General features: G+C 49.6%; 3 protein-coding genes across 8 annotated transcripts in view; all 3 read left to right on the top strand.

The window, feature by feature from the left end:
- DENND2C (DENN domain containing 2C) overlaps positions 1–2,658 on the top strand; it is a 32,566-nt gene extending 29,908 nt beyond the window's left edge. For 4 of the 6 annotated variants that reach the window (XM_064733083.1, XM_064733085.1, XM_064733084.1 and 1 more), the window contains exons 18-19: positions 1,065–1,151; positions 2,143–2,649. In XM_064733083.1, the coding sequence (XP_064589153.1) occupies positions 1,065–1,151; positions 2,143–2,174 (119 nt within the window). In that variant the 3' untranslated portion in view covers positions 2,175–2,649. Of the gene's footprint in view, positions 1–1,064; positions 1,152–2,142 lie in introns of all 6 variants that reach the window. The other 2 variants (XR_010442856.1, XM_064733087.1) reach the window with 2 other exon arrangements.
- A 259-nt stretch (positions 2,659–2,917) lies between these two features.
- BCAS2 (BCAS2 pre-mRNA processing factor) lies at positions 2,918–6,103 on the top strand. Its single transcript, XM_064732993.1, has 7 exons — positions 2,918–3,072; positions 3,157–3,249; positions 3,482–3,552; positions 3,656–3,817; positions 4,496–4,546; positions 5,067–5,147; positions 5,662–6,103. The coding sequence occupies exons 1-7, from the start codon at positions 2,980–2,982 to the stop codon at positions 5,789–5,791; spliced, it is 681 nt and encodes a 226-aa protein (XP_064589063.1). The 5' UTR covers positions 2,918–2,979; the 3' UTR covers positions 5,792–6,103.
- A 1,530-nt stretch (positions 6,104–7,633) lies between these two features.
- Positions 7,634–14,484, top strand: part of TRIM33 (tripartite motif containing 33) — a 55,231-nt gene continuing 48,380 nt past the window's right edge. The window contains exon 1 of the mRNA XM_064732913.1: positions 7,634–8,060. Coding sequence (XP_064588983.1) covers positions 7,634–8,060 — 427 coding nt within the window. The remainder of the gene's footprint in view (positions 8,061–14,484) is intronic.

The raw sequence follows: 14,484 nt of genomic DNA, 5'->3' as shown, positions 1-14,484 counted from the left end.
TGCACATTGTGATTTCAGCCCTCCAGCTTGCTAGGTGCCTTAGATAGACCCAAGGAGAGACAGAAGGCTGTGTGAGGTTCCACAGGAGCATCTTTGTTGATTCTGCTGTGAAGGTTCCCAGTGACAGCTCTTCTGCCTGAGCTGGGCAAAAGCAGCTCTTTATAGAGGGTACAGGGGGATCAGAAATTGTCCAAAAGCAAGGGTTAAAGGAAAGTGACCTGTAGGGTTACAGAGAGATAAGCAGAGGTCCAGAGGTGGAAGAGAGGGGCTTCTAGCCCATTCACCATGACTTGGTATTTCCTGTCTTAGGCTGCTGAGCACCACGGAGGCATTGCAGGACCTGGGCCTGCTACAAAGCCTCACCTAGAACAAGTCTAGATGTGATAATCACATATCCTCTGAACAAATGTGATAATCACATATCCTCTGAACAGATGTGGTAACCACATATCCTCTGAACAGAGAGAGCTGTCTCCCAGGGTTTTCCTGATGTTGGGGAAGATGAAACAGGAAAGCCTTATAAATATGATTGTCTGGCAAAAGATTTTGAGAATATGGAAACTATAAGCGAGATTGAAATGAAAGCAAGCTTTGAGATCCCTCAGTTACTGAACAACTGGAAAACAATGGCATGGCCAGCTGAAGGTGATCCCCTTTTGATGGAACAACACCCTCTGCTTGCAGACAGGCCCAAGGGTCAGAGCAGACCCTACAGCTTGGCAGAAGGGGCCCAAAGAGGAGTTTTTAGGGTTTAAAATGTAACTCAGTATGGTAATGTAATGATTCTTATAGGCTGTGTGTAAATGCTATAGGATTTGTATCTTGTACTAGATTGGTTAGTGAGAATGTCACATGCCCTGTGCCCTTGTAATTAATCAAAATAATTCAGTTTATAAAGCAAAGAATTTGTGCATCTCTCTCCTTTCTCCTTCATCATGCAGCTTACACACACTGCATACAGGATTTCCTTTTGTGGCCTTGTTAATCATGATGCCACATGCTAAAAGATGGAGTAACTCATTTGGTGAGCGATTTTTAATTTTTCATTTTGTTTTTCTCTTTAGGCCTTTTTGAGATTCGTGCCTTGGAGTATTTGGAGCGTATTCCAGAGACGGAGCGAACTGGAATGAACAAAATCCTTCGAAGTCTTGGTAAAGGAACAACCCTTTTGTTCATTGTTAATTTTTTTTTACTAATTGTAGCTATTGAATAATTAATTTGTTACAAAGGAGGGGAAGGAAGGCTCTTTCTCTCCTTCTGCACCTGGGTTCCCTTGTTTACATTTACTCCTTCAGGGGACACTGAACACTGCATAAGATTTGTTGGAGATTTTTTCAGAAATGGCTTGGAAGGCAGCTGTGGGGGACAGGTTCTCACAGCCTGTTTCTGTAAACAGCAGAGGTTCTCAGGTTGTTTTTAATTACAAGTAAAAGTGACAAACATGAAGGCCTTGAGAACCTTGCATACCAGAGTTCTCAGACAGCTTTCTCATAACAAGTAGATATTCTGTCTTTGGCTGTTTTGGGAAAGCAAAAATAATTTTGAGAACCCAAATCTTGGTATTGGAAACATAAGGAGGAGTTGGTGTGTTATCTCTGACCTATTGTGAGCTCGGGTTTGCAATATGCATGAACTTAATTAACACAGTTATAAAAAGTGATTGATTGATTGATTGATTGAATAAACCGGAGTCAGATGCTGAACAAGGAAGTTGGGTCTCTCCCTCCATCTTCAATAAAGATTTTTCTTTTCTTTTTAAGCTTTTGAATCTTTAGATAAAATTTGTGGGAGTTGCTGCTCTGAGAGCTTGTTCCTTAACTTTGGTCCTGGCTGAGGATGTGCCCAGGAGACAGAAGTTGTGTCTGCTGGCAGAGGTGCCCATGTGTGGCTTTCCTTAAGCTCCTCAGCCTGATGAGTCCTGGAGTGTCTGCAGCTCACAGAATCCCACAATGATTTGGGTGGGAAGGGACCAGTTCTGCCATGGCAGGGACACCTCCCACTGTCCCAGGCTGCTCCCAGCCCTGTCCAGCCTGGCCTTGGGCACTGCCAGGGATCCAGGGGCAGCCCCAGCTGCTCTGGGCACCCTGTGCTAGGGCGTCCCTACCCTCACCTAAAGTTCCTAATGCTGTTTTTTCTCTGCAGGCAGTAAAATGAAATTCCTCCAGAAGAAGTGACTGGGTGCTGCTGCGGGACAGCGGCGGAGCGGGGAACGGCTGGAGGACTGAGCTGGGCCCCAGGAGGGCCAGGCTGGGCCGGGGGCTCCAAGTGTGCTGTGGGAATAACAACCCATGGATCCATAACAGCTCATGGATCCATGAGTTCCATGGATTGATAACAGCTCGTGGATCGATAAAGAGTTCCATGGATGGATAACAGCCCATGGATTGATAACAGCTCGTGGATCAATAACCTGTTCCATGGATCGATAACAGCTCATGAATCGATAAAGAGTTCCACGGATCGATAACAGCTCACGGACTGATAATGGGTTCCATTGATCGATAGCAGCCCATGGATCCATCACCAGTTCCATGGACTGATAACAGCTCATGGATCAATAATGAGTTTCATGGACTGATAACAGCTCATGGATCGATAACCAGTTCCATAGGCCGATAAGCAGTTCCATGGATCAATAACAGCTCATCGATCCAACCCTTCATGTGTCTCAGTTCCTTAAGGGGGCGTGGCCTGGCGGGGAGGGGCGGGACCAGGGGTGGAGTCGCTCCGGGAGAGGCGGAACCGGGCAGGGAGGGGCAGGGCCAGGGTCGGAATTACACCGGTAGGGGCGGGGCAGGGCTGGAAACGCTCCGGGAGCGGCGGGACGGGGGCTGGAGTCACCGGGAGGGGCGGGGCCTGGGCTGAGGGGCGGGCCGGGCAGGGGCGGGGTTTGATCGTTGGGGGCGGGGTTTGCGCCCGAGCCGTGTGCGGTCCCACCGGGCGTGACGTGAGTGCGCACGCGCAGTGGCCGCAGCCAAGATGTCGGGCCCGGGGCTGGTGGCCGGCGATGTCGTGGTGGACGCGCTGCCCTACTTCGACCAGGGCTACGAGGCGCCGGGCGTGCGGGAGGCGGTGCGTGCGGGGCCGGGGCGGCGGCGGGGAGGGGCCGGGGCGGCGGGCGGGCTGCCCGCTTGCCTGACGGCCCGTGTGCGTTAGGCCGCGGCGCTGGTGGAGGAGGAGACGCGGCGGTACCGACCGACCAAGAACTACCTGAGCTACCTGCCCGCGCACGACTACAGCGCCTTCGAGGTGAGCTGAGGCGGCTCCAGAGCTCCCCGTACCCCCATAGCGCCCTTGTCCCCCTTGGTAACCTGGCTGGGACTGACCCTGCCTGTCCCCGTCCTTCCCCTGTGCCAACCGCCGTACCCCTCCTGTGTCTCTCTCCCGTTACCGTTTGTGTCCTGTCCCCGTTCTCCCCACCATACCCCGCTTGTGTCGCTCCCCGTTCCTCCCATGTCCCTCACCGCTGCCTTCCCCACAGACCGAGATCATGCGGAACGAGTTCGAGCGCCTGGCGGCCCGGCAGCCCCTGGAGCTGCTCAGTATGAAGAGGTGAGTGGGGCCGGCAGGGCAGTGCCCGGTGCCCCGGGTGAACCGTGCCCGGTGCCCCAGATGAGCTGTGCCGGTGCCCCGGGTGAGCCCGTGCCCTTTTTAGGTACGAGCTGCCCGCCCCCTCCTCGGGGCAGAAGAACGACATCACGGCGTGGCAGGAGTGTGTGAACAATTCCATGGCACAGCTGGAGCACCAGGCCGTGCGCATCGAGAACCTGGAGCTCATGTCCCAGCACGGCTGCAATGCCTGGAAGGTGTACAACGAGTAAGGCCTCAGCTGCTCTGCTGAGCAACCAGTTCTGGTGTTTGTATTTATTGGTGTAATATTTAATTATGGTGATTAAAATACTAAGTGGGGGTTTCTTTAGAATGTAGTACCTGGAGGAAATAGGTATGAACCCCTTGTAAGAGAAAGAGAAGTAGGATGATCTACAAAAGGTCCCCTCTGTGGCCAAGAAACAGCGTGTGTTTTAATACATCCCTGCCTTGAGTGTTGTGGGTTATTGTTGATGATAGTGGGTGTTAATTAAACTTAGTGATAGCCTGTGAAGGAATAACTCAGTAGTGGAAATGAAGATGAGTTACTACAGATCCTGGGCTTAGCCTGGAGCTGTAATAAAGCTGCTGCAAAAGCCAAGAAAAGGTTGTAGAGTGTGGCTGCAGGAAGCACTGGGGCTATTCCAGACAGAGAATTTTAATGCTCACTTTTGAGAAGGGTTGGCTGAGCCTTAGATAAAAGAGTAGGCTAAAGGAATTCCAAACTGAGAGAAGGCAGGGGGCTCCTGAGCTCAGGAGAAGGGAAGCAGGTAAAGGATCTGCTGGCTGGGCCAAGGTGCTGCAGGGACTTGTTGGATCCTGAACTCTGAGAAGTTCAATGTCAGGTGAAATGGGGCTGATTTACCATTTGTGTGTTTTTAATGCTTTGCTTGCATTCTGTCATCAGGCACCTGGTTCATATGATAGAACAAGCCCAGAAAGAGCTTCAGAAATTGAGGTGGGTCATTCTTAGTTAGATTTTTGTACTGAAATTGGAAGTGAACCTTTCCCTCCCATCCATGCTATACAGAGGAAGGTGTATGTGCTGGCTGCTGCCATGGTCACAGGGAAAAAGACCCAGTAAAAACAATAATTAAGAAATGTGACCCTGCTCTCATCATGCCTGTTCTACTCAAAATTCTGTGTTTGCTTTGTTTGAACCTCTGCTCTGGATTTGTGGAATCCTCCCTGAAATTACCAATAGTAAAATTTCATTTTACTACTGATAATTTAATGTGTAGTTGTCTCTGTAAGAACATCTTCCCTGATGTTTGGTTTAACCTTTTATTTTTATTTATCTCAGGGTTCTCTGTGAGCCCTGTACTGAGATTTGTCCATCTGGATGTTGTCATTACAGTCCTGGCTACACAAATATTTTCTGGCAGTACTTCTAGGGATTGAGTGTACTTGGAAATTAGCAACAGGTACTGCAAATGCCAAAGAAATGAGGAAATAAAAATACAGCTTTTTCTCCCCAGGAAAAACATTCAAGACCTGAACTGGCAGAGGAAGAACATGCAGCTCACAGCTGGGGCTAAGCTGAGAGAGATGGAATCCACGTGAGTGTTGACATTTCTCTGTTAACCCTTCCACAGCTTTCTCCATTGCTTCAAATTTACTTGAAATTATTCTTCCAGTTGAAATTCAGTGATTCTTTGGAGCTGCTGTAGGATACTGCTGCTTTGCAGGAAGTGTTTTAAAGTATTTGTAGTTTGGTTCCATATTGTATTTACTGAGGTTGAGTGAATCAACAGGTGGGAAGAGGGTATATTTATTAGCTGCTTCAAATTTCCTAAATTGTCTTAAACTCTTTTTATCTCAATATTGGCAGTTGGTGGATGAGTCTAGTCATGAATATTTTTGTGTTTTCAGGTTCAACAGGGTTAATAATTACTCATTGTCAGTTTGGTTGTTCCAATGACCATTGATGTCAACTAAGGATTGTCATGTGTTAGGAAGAATACTGCTTTATTTGGTGTTTCTGCTTGCTTTGGAGCAATGGTGTCTTTGATTTTTTTCCAGAGGAGTGTTACATAAAACCTAAAGGCTCTTTTTATTTCTTTTCCCTTCCAGGTGGGTCTCTCTTGTCAGTAAAAATTATGAGATTGAACGAACCATTGTGCAGCTGGAAAATGAAATTTCACAAATCAAACAGCAGCATGGGGAGGCAAACAAGGAGAATATCCAGCAAGACTTTCAGTGAATTAATCCTGACTTACCTTAGTGCTGCATGTGTTAAAAACTACAAACCAGACACTTTGGAGATGCTGTGTCTGTAGACACCTCTAGCTGCAGGTGTGTGAGGTGGTAAAAGGATATTTCCATCATTTATTTTCCTTGTTTTAAATTCTAGGAGGAGGTAGAGTGGACTCTAAACATCCTGTTTAAATGTATCACAGCCACCACTAAATGTACTGTGAATTGTTTCACTTTTTATATACTTAAAGCAGGAGCTCTTAAAGCAGGAGCTTGTGTTGTGTTTTCCCCTACACCTTTAATAAATCCTGTTTTGCTATTTCTCTGGTTTCTGCTTCATGTCTAAAGCCCAGAGCTGTGGAGGAGATGGCTGGGCCAGGTGGATCCCGAGAATCCCCTGCAAGGGAAATGGGGGGAAACTGGAATTTGGGGTGGGGAGGTGTCTCTGCAGCACTGGGGCTGTGCAGTGCCCACAGGGGAGACTCCACTGCAGCAGGCCCAGCTGGGTAACAATTAGCATTGACTCCATGATTCGAAGAAGGCTGATCAATCTCCTTATTATATCATTATTAAGAAATCCATTGCTTTTATAGACTGATAATATACAAATATAATATACAAATATTGTATATGTCCTCACAGCCTTCCCCAGAAAGGGCTGGGAAAGTTGTGTATTGCTGTCTGTGGCCACCTCCTGCCCTGTTCCTCATCCCAGGGCACAATTCCTGATCTTCCTGCTCCCACTGCCCTGTCCTCTGTCCCCATCTCTGACTCCCATCCTGATGCACTGCTCCATGTCCTGGTGCCCTTTTCCCTATGCCAATGTGCCATTCCCCATCACCATCCCAATGGGATATTCCCAATCCAGGTCTGCTATTTCCTATCCTGGTGCCCTGTTCTCCATCCTGGTCCATCATCCCCATCCCAGTGCATTATTCCCCATCCTGGTGTCCTATTCCCCTTCCCCATGTGTGTTCCCCATCCCAGAACTTTGTTCCCTATCCCAATGGGTTATTCCCTGTCCCAGTGCCCCATTGCCCCGTCCCAGTGCATTATTCCCGGTCCCAGTGGGTTATTCCCCTTTCCATGACGTTATTCCACATCCCGGTGGGTTATTCTCCACCTCAATGGGTATTCCCCATGCCGATGGATATTCCCCGTCCTCACGGGTTATTCCCGGGACGTTATTCCCCCTCCTAATGGGTATTCCCCACCCCGATGGGTATTCCCCGTCTTCACGCGTTATTCCCCGTCCCCCGTGGGTTATTCCCCTCCCCCGTGGGTTATTTCCCAGCCCGTGTGTGTCATTTCCCGTCCGAAAGGGTTATTCCCCACCTCGGTGCGGTATTCCCCCTCCCGATGGGGCATTCCGCAGCCCAGTGCGTTATTTCCCAGCCCGGTGCGGTGTTCCCCGTGCGTTATTCCCCCTCCCGGTACCAGCCCAGTGCGTTATTCCCCAGCCTGGTGCGCTGTTCCCGCTGCATTATTCCCCCTCCCGACGGGGCATTCCCCAGCCCACTGCGTTATTCCCAGGCCAGTGCGTTATTCCCAGCCCGGTGCGCTATTGCCGATGCGTTATTCCCGGTGCGCTATTCCCTATTCCCGGTGATCCGTTCCCGGGGGCGTTCCCGAGGGGGCGTGGCCACGCCCCTGCCGCCGCCACCGCCCAATAGAATCTCAGCCCTGGGCCCAGAACCCCGCCTCCCCGTGACGTCACGAGCCGCCCTCCCGGCCGCGCCGTTGCCGCGGGAGCGCGCGCGCGTGCGCGGCGCCGGTCCCGCCCGGTCCCGCCCGGTGACGCGGTGACGCGGAGCGTGCGCGGAGCGGGGTCGGGTTCAAAGGAGGAAACATGGCGGAAAACAAAGGAGGCGGCGGCGGCGGGGACGCGGCCGCCGAGGCCGCGCCGGGCGGCGGCGGCTCCCTGGAGCCTCCCGCCGGCTCGCCGTCCGCCGCCGCGCCTCCCGAGGAGCGCGAGAGCCCCGGGGCGGCGGCGGCGGAGCGCGGCGGCGGCGAGGCCGAGGCCGAGGCGGCGGCGGGGCCCGGTGCGGCGGCGGGGCCCGGCCCCAGCCCGGTGCCGCCGCTGACGCCCGCGGCGCCGGGGCCGTTCTCGCTGCTGGACACGTGCGCGGTGTGCGCGCAGAGCCTGCAGAGCCGGCGGGAGGCCGAGCCCAAGCTGCTGCCCTGCCTGCACTCCTTCTGCCGCCGCTGCCTGCCCGAGCCCGAGCGCCAGCTCACCGTGCCCGTGCCCGGCGGCGCCAACGGCGACGTGCAGCAAGGTGAGCGCGGGGCTCCTCCGGGACATCCCGCACGCAGCGCGGGGATCCCTGGGAGCGCGGGGGGCTGCGATCGGCGGGGATCGGGAGCTCTTGGGAGCGGGAGCGCGGATCGCGGCCGGGGCTTTCCGTCCCGGACCTGTTGGAGCGGGCAGAGTTGGTGGGAGGGTGGAGCAGCCCTGCTCTGAGGGCATTGGGATGTTCTGGAGAAGGGAAGCTCCACGGAGACCCCTCAGCCCCTTCCCGTGCCTAAAGGGAGTCGGTGATAAAAATAAGGACAGAGTTTTTAGCGGCACCTGTTGCGATAGGACTGGGGGCGATGGTTTTAAACTGGGGCAGGATCGGTTTAGATGAAGTGTAAGGAAGAAATGTTTACCATGAGGGTGTTAAAACATCGGAACAAATTGCTCAGGGAGGTGGTGGAAACATTTCAGTGTCAGGCTGGACCAGGCTCCGAGCAACCTGCTCGAATGTGAGATGTCCCTGCCTGTGACAGGGGGGCTGCACTAATGACATTTAAAGGCTTTTTCCAACCCCAAATATTCTGTCATTCTCTCCCGCTGTGTGTTTTGGGTTGGTGACACAGCGAGGGTGGGCAGCTGCTGGGGTGAAACGTGTCTGGGTAAATTGAGATTCACTCGTGTTGCAGTGTTACCTGCCCAGGTGGGAACGCCGTGTGCGCTGCCCCTGCTTTGCTGAGCACTGAGATAAAACCTCCAGAGCTGTTTGTCAGCTCTGCCTCTACAGAATTTGTACCAGGGAACAGGAGTACACTGCTCCTTCCACCTGCTCTTAGCAGAACCACAGCTTGGGTTTGATTTTTCTTTTCTAATATAAGTTCAGGGATGGAATTGAAAAGCTTTGGGAGCTTTAGATGGGGTGAGTCACGGGCTGTGTGTACAGAGCAAAGTAGGGCCCTGGTAAGTGGTTTTGCAGGTCCTAAATGGGCTCTCTGGTCAGGGAGACCTTGTTTGGTGACATCTTTACACTCAAGCCCTTCCTGTGTTCCCCAGTGAAGGAATTAACCTGGCTTGGTAGAGATTTTTTCATCCAGACTCTTCAGAAGTCCATCTAGGATGTGATCTTAGGAAGTTCATTGGTGTTAAAAGGATGATGTATTAAATACAGTTTGCCAGCACACTCAGATGGTTTTGGGATCCATGTTTTTAAATCCAGATTTTACATTTTGTGTTATATCATAGAGTGACAGAGTGATTTGATTTGGAGAGGATTTCAGAGCCCATCCATTCCACCCCTGCCATGGCCGGGACACTTTCCACTGTCCCAGGCTGCTCCAAACCCCATCCAACCTGGTCTTGGACATTTCCAGGGATCCAGGGGCAGCCCCAGCTCTCTGGGCACCCTGTGCCAGGGCAGTGATCTGCCAGTGGCATACACAGAACTTGGGAGCAGGGTTTATTTTGTCAGCAGTTAGCAGGATTATCTGAGTCCTGCTGTGTCTGTGGGAGGTGCCTTCCCCACAGGTGCGGGAACCACTGGGTGCGAACTGGAATATCACTTCTTGTTGTACACGTTGTAAGAATTCTTGTTGTGTGTGCTTCTGTGTTGTGTGTTCTTCTTGGTGTGCTTTGGTGTAGAAAGAGTTCAATAAAAAGTTTTAGGTGATGTGAGCAAGGTGCAGGAGCATCTTTGGTGTGAGGAGGGACTGCAGGGCTGGGCCTGGTTAGTCTGGAGAAGGGGAGACTGAAGAAATCCCATCAATGTGTGGGAATATTTCCAGGCTGGGTCAGGGGATGGTGTCAGGCTCTTTTCAGTGGTGCCCAGGGCAGGCCAAGCAGCAATGGCCATCAATTATAACACAAGGAGTTCCACCTGAATGAGAGAGAAATTCTTGCTGTGGAGGGTGGCAGAGCCCTGGAGCAGCTGCCCAGGGAAGGGGTGGAGCCTCCTTTTCTGGACACGCTCCAAACCCACCTGGACACATTCCTGAGTCACCTGCTCCAGGTGACTGGGTGATCTGCACGGGTGCCTTCCAACCCCAGCTGTTGTAGGGCTGTGCATCCAGCTGTGCATCCAGCTGTGCTGCCACCTCAGCCTGCACGAGCACGGGAACTGGCAGCTACATCCTGATGTCTCTGGGTATTTAGCTTTAATCTCTGTTTCCTTAGGAAATGCTCTTGGGCCAAAATTTGGCTGGAGTCAAATATTTCCAATTTCTAGAGGGAATCTCCTCGAGGACTTATGAGGAGAAATTTGTTTCTTTTATATTTGGTACTTTTCCAGTTGGGATTAAAAGTACACCCTGAAATATGGTAGGATTGGCTCATCCTCAGCTAAGGATGGGCCATGGACCAGCAGAGGCATTTTTGTGGGCAGCTCTGTGCACCTTGAGCGTGGAATCAGTTGAGTGGCACAGGAGATGGGTTACCAGTAAATCAGACAGAAAATGGACATTTTTGAGCCTCCTGAGAGGCACCACAGTGCTTAGTCACACAGGTTCCTTCCCTCTTGTGGCAGTCACAAAGTGTGAAGTGTTACTTCCACTTCTGCTGATTCTCAAGTCTCCTTCATGACGAGCAGGTGCTTTTTCATGAGGGAAGAATTAAAGAGAAGTGGCACCTGTAGCTGTACCTGAGGCAGGTTGCACTTTGCTGCAGCCTCTCGCTGCTGGATTGTGTCCCTGATATTTTTCTGCATCTCTTCTCATAAACCAGAAAAGTACAAATGATATTTTCCTGGTTGCTTTCTTAGTTTGAGAGTTTGCTCAGTGGGAGCTGTCAGGATTTAAAACGGTAGATATGTGTATTTATTGGGTAAAAACTGTGGAAAAACTGCTCTGGGTGACAGCACCTCCTGGAGAGTTGGGTCTGGATCAGCATCTCTGCCCCTGCCAGGCTCCCACTCCCTTCAGAGCCACTGCTAAAGAAGGCAGAGGAATCATCTCAATTTCTAAAAGTTAGAGAGCCTCTGACTAAAGCTTGAAATAATTATCTGAAGTTGTGGTTTGCTGCATTACAAACAAGTTCTTGGCGGGTCATACCTGTTTTTCTGGTGAAAAAGGTTTATTTTGGTGTTGATTATATTTATGTAGGGAAAAAAATAGTATTATTACATATATTTAAAACAGATGCATTTGTTTAACATGAGAAGTAGCATCTCATATTCAGTTTAATTTCTAAATTGATTATGCAAATGTGCATTTTATTTGGTGGATGGATGTTAATTACATTTATGTAGAGAAAAAATAGATTCTTGTTTCATCTATTTAAAAAATATGCATTTGTTTAACATGAAAATTATCATATATTCAGTTTAATTTCTAAATTGGTTATGGGAATGTGCATTTTATTTGGTGGATGGATGATTTTGTAGTGGTGTTTCAGCTGTCCTCTGGACTCCTCCTTTTAGGCTGAGTAGTTTATTTAAAGAAATGCCTGCATTTGTATCACAGTATTCTGAAAAAAACCCAGATTTCAGACTGTAACAGAAACTGCAAAACAACTTTTCCTGCACCCACTGCTGCTCCTGGAGGTGAGGTTGTTTTGTGGTTTCACTGCGTGGATGAGATATTCCCAATCTCTCTAAAGAAGATTATCTCAGCAGAGAGAGCGTGGGGCTCTCCCAGCTCCTTGGGAATGCCACAATTCCAATTAGGCCGAAAAACCTCCACAAATGAGCTGCAAAACCTCCACAGTTGGTTGTGTGTGTGTGTAAACTGAGGAACAACACATTTACTACCCAGAAATGGGTTTGATGTGCTGAATTCAGCTCCTGTACCCAGTGGTGCTGTGTTGTATTAATCACACACGAAGTTTTTTGCTTTTTTAATTTGCTGTGAAAGGAGCAAATGAAAAAATGTGTCTAATGTGTATGAGGATGTGGCATGTCATTACACTGAGTTTGGTGGTGGTTATTGTATTTTCAGTCCAAAAGAATGAAAATTCCTGCATCAAATAAGGCTCTTTAAGCTGTGTAAATGCAGCACCTTCAGTTTTATTAAACTGGATGTGAGTAGACATCACCTGAACTCCTTTGATTCTTTACTTTTCTCCTGTGCTCATAAGTGAGGCTCAAGAATATATGTTGAGTCCTGGAAAATATTCAGTTCATATTCTGGACTTAGTAAAAATCTTGCTGTGAAACTTAAATTTCAGTCTAAATTAATAGTGTATTGTAAAATATTTCCATCAGACAACATTAAGGTATGTGTTATTTTTATACGAATATCTGTGGCAGCTGTAATTTTAAAAATTATTGTTAAATATGATGTATTGTCAGTTCAGTGTGTGATAATTGCAGTATAGTCAAGGATTGTTCAAAAAACAAAAAGCTGAGCTAGGAGCAGACCTTGAATGCAGGTAATTTTTTAAAATGTATTTTTACTCTGACAGATTTCAATCTGATTGTATCACTCCCTTGACCTGTGAGGGTTTGTTTCAAGGTCTAACCACTGAAATTAGAGCAGGGTTTTGATGTATGGCTGTGCAGAAACATGCTTGGACCCTTGCAGTGCTAAGAGAAATAAATATTATGGACAATATTATGGAGTAACTACTATTGGAGTTGTCACCCAATCAATGGGACCTGGCAGAGATTCATTCCTGAGAGGGTGATTCCTGCCCAGCCTGAGCCCCTGCAGTTACTGGGTTGCACAAGTGCTTGCAAATATTTCCTCAACTGGGAAGTTTCGTTGTCATTGTGATGCCTTGAGCAGGCTGAGCTGGAACAGAGACCCGACAGAGCTAAAGAATAAAGCTGGGATTTATTAAAATCCTCAGTGGATCCACCTTGGGCAGCACCAGAGCCCAGCCTGGGCTGCACCCAAGATGAAACAAAATGGTCACAAAATGAACCCAAATGGTCACAAAATGAACCCAAAATGAACCAAAATGGTCACAAAATGGACAACTGGTCACGGGGCCTCTCACTTTTATCAATTCTGCTCTATTTGCATCTTGGAGTTCATTGTCCAATTACATCTCCATCCCATGCAGTCCCATCCTTGTTTTTCTCTCTCCAGCCCATGTTGTTTGTGCTCCTGGGCTGAGATTTGGATCATTTGTCCTTGGTCCCCAGCTGGAGCAGGAATTGTTTTGTCTCCCCACTCTGTGCACAGAGCTCACCATCCCCTCATAAAAAACCCAAACCCACACACTAAAGCAGCACAGAACCTGAAAAATACAAAAGCCAAACGTGAGGCATCAGTTGTAACAGTGTAAACATCTGACAGACAGGACTTTAATTATCTGTCAGCCACTCAGTCCTTCTGTGGGGGAATCATTGTGGTGCTGCCCCCAGCCCAGGGCTGTGTGTGGAACCAGGTGTGTCTCAGATGGTGCTGCTGCTCAGCAGAATTTGGGTTTTGGGAGGTTGATTGTCAGGGGATGATGTGATGGTTTCATGCCTTTGCTCATTGTGTCTCCCATGTTTCAGCAGAATTTGAAGCCATTCTGTGGCACAGACTGGTTGGAGTGTGTGGGATCTCAGCACCTCAGGACTGAGGTGTCACCGAGACCACCCTTGGGGGGCTCGGGAGTCCTGGAATGTTCCAGAAGTGTCTGGTGGCTGCACTTTGATCCTACATGGGAGACGACACCTGTATGAGGATAGGAGGATTTCACCGGGGTGAATGGTGAAGGGATTGGTTAATTAGAGGGGAACACAGGGTTTAGGATTTCTGTACAGGGGGGTTTAGAGAAGTAAGATGGAGGAATTGGGGCGTGTTGTCCTTCTTCTTCTTCTTCTCTTCTTTCTTCTCCTCCATCTTCCGTGGTGATGGTGGCACTTTGGGATTGGTCTTACTAAAAGTGCACTGGTCAATAAGGGTGAAAGGTATTGGGGAAAAATGATAAATATTGTACACGTAACTTTGGGTATAAAGATAGGTGACCGCCCGGAGGACAGCACAGTGTGCTCATGGCTGGCTGCTGAGCAGAGCTCTGTCGGGCCGAGAGAAAATCTTTTAGATAAACAATTAATAAACACCGAGACCGAGAAAAGAACTGAAGCCTCTTCTCGTCCTTTGATACGCGGGCTGCCCCAAGGCCACCCCGGGCCTTTCCAGGCCCTCCAAACAGCCGAAAACCGGACAGGAGTGGGCATCTCGTGGGGTGGCAGGGCCGGGTGTGCCCAGCCCTGCCCGGAGCTGCTCTGGTGACAGCGGTGACAGGAGGTCCCTCCAGCTGCTCCAGCTGTGCAGGGTGAGCAGTGCTGAGCATCCTCCTTGGCGAGCAGAAATCCCTTCGTTCCTGCTGCCACTGGCCTGGGGGAATCCGAAATACAGAAACTTCCACAGACACTGAAGGGTTTGATCTGCAGCCTTGGGAGAAGCTCGGATTGATGTAAAATTAAAATACACAGATATTTAGCTGAACTGGGAGCCCTGTGCTGGCCCAGTGTGGTCTCCTGAAGTGCTGAGCAGGAGGAGGCATCATTGACCATTAAAAATGAAGGGATGGCACTATTT

This window comes from Zonotrichia leucophrys, chromosome 26, assembly GCF_028769735.1.
Source record: "Zonotrichia leucophrys gambelii isolate GWCS_2022_RI chromosome 26, RI_Zleu_2.0, whole genome shotgun sequence".
Classification (NCBI taxonomy): domain Eukaryota; kingdom Metazoa; phylum Chordata; class Aves; order Passeriformes; family Passerellidae; genus Zonotrichia; species Zonotrichia leucophrys.
The sequence above is the reverse complement of the archived record's forward strand: the minus strand, read 5'-3'. Positions and strand labels throughout refer to the sequence as shown.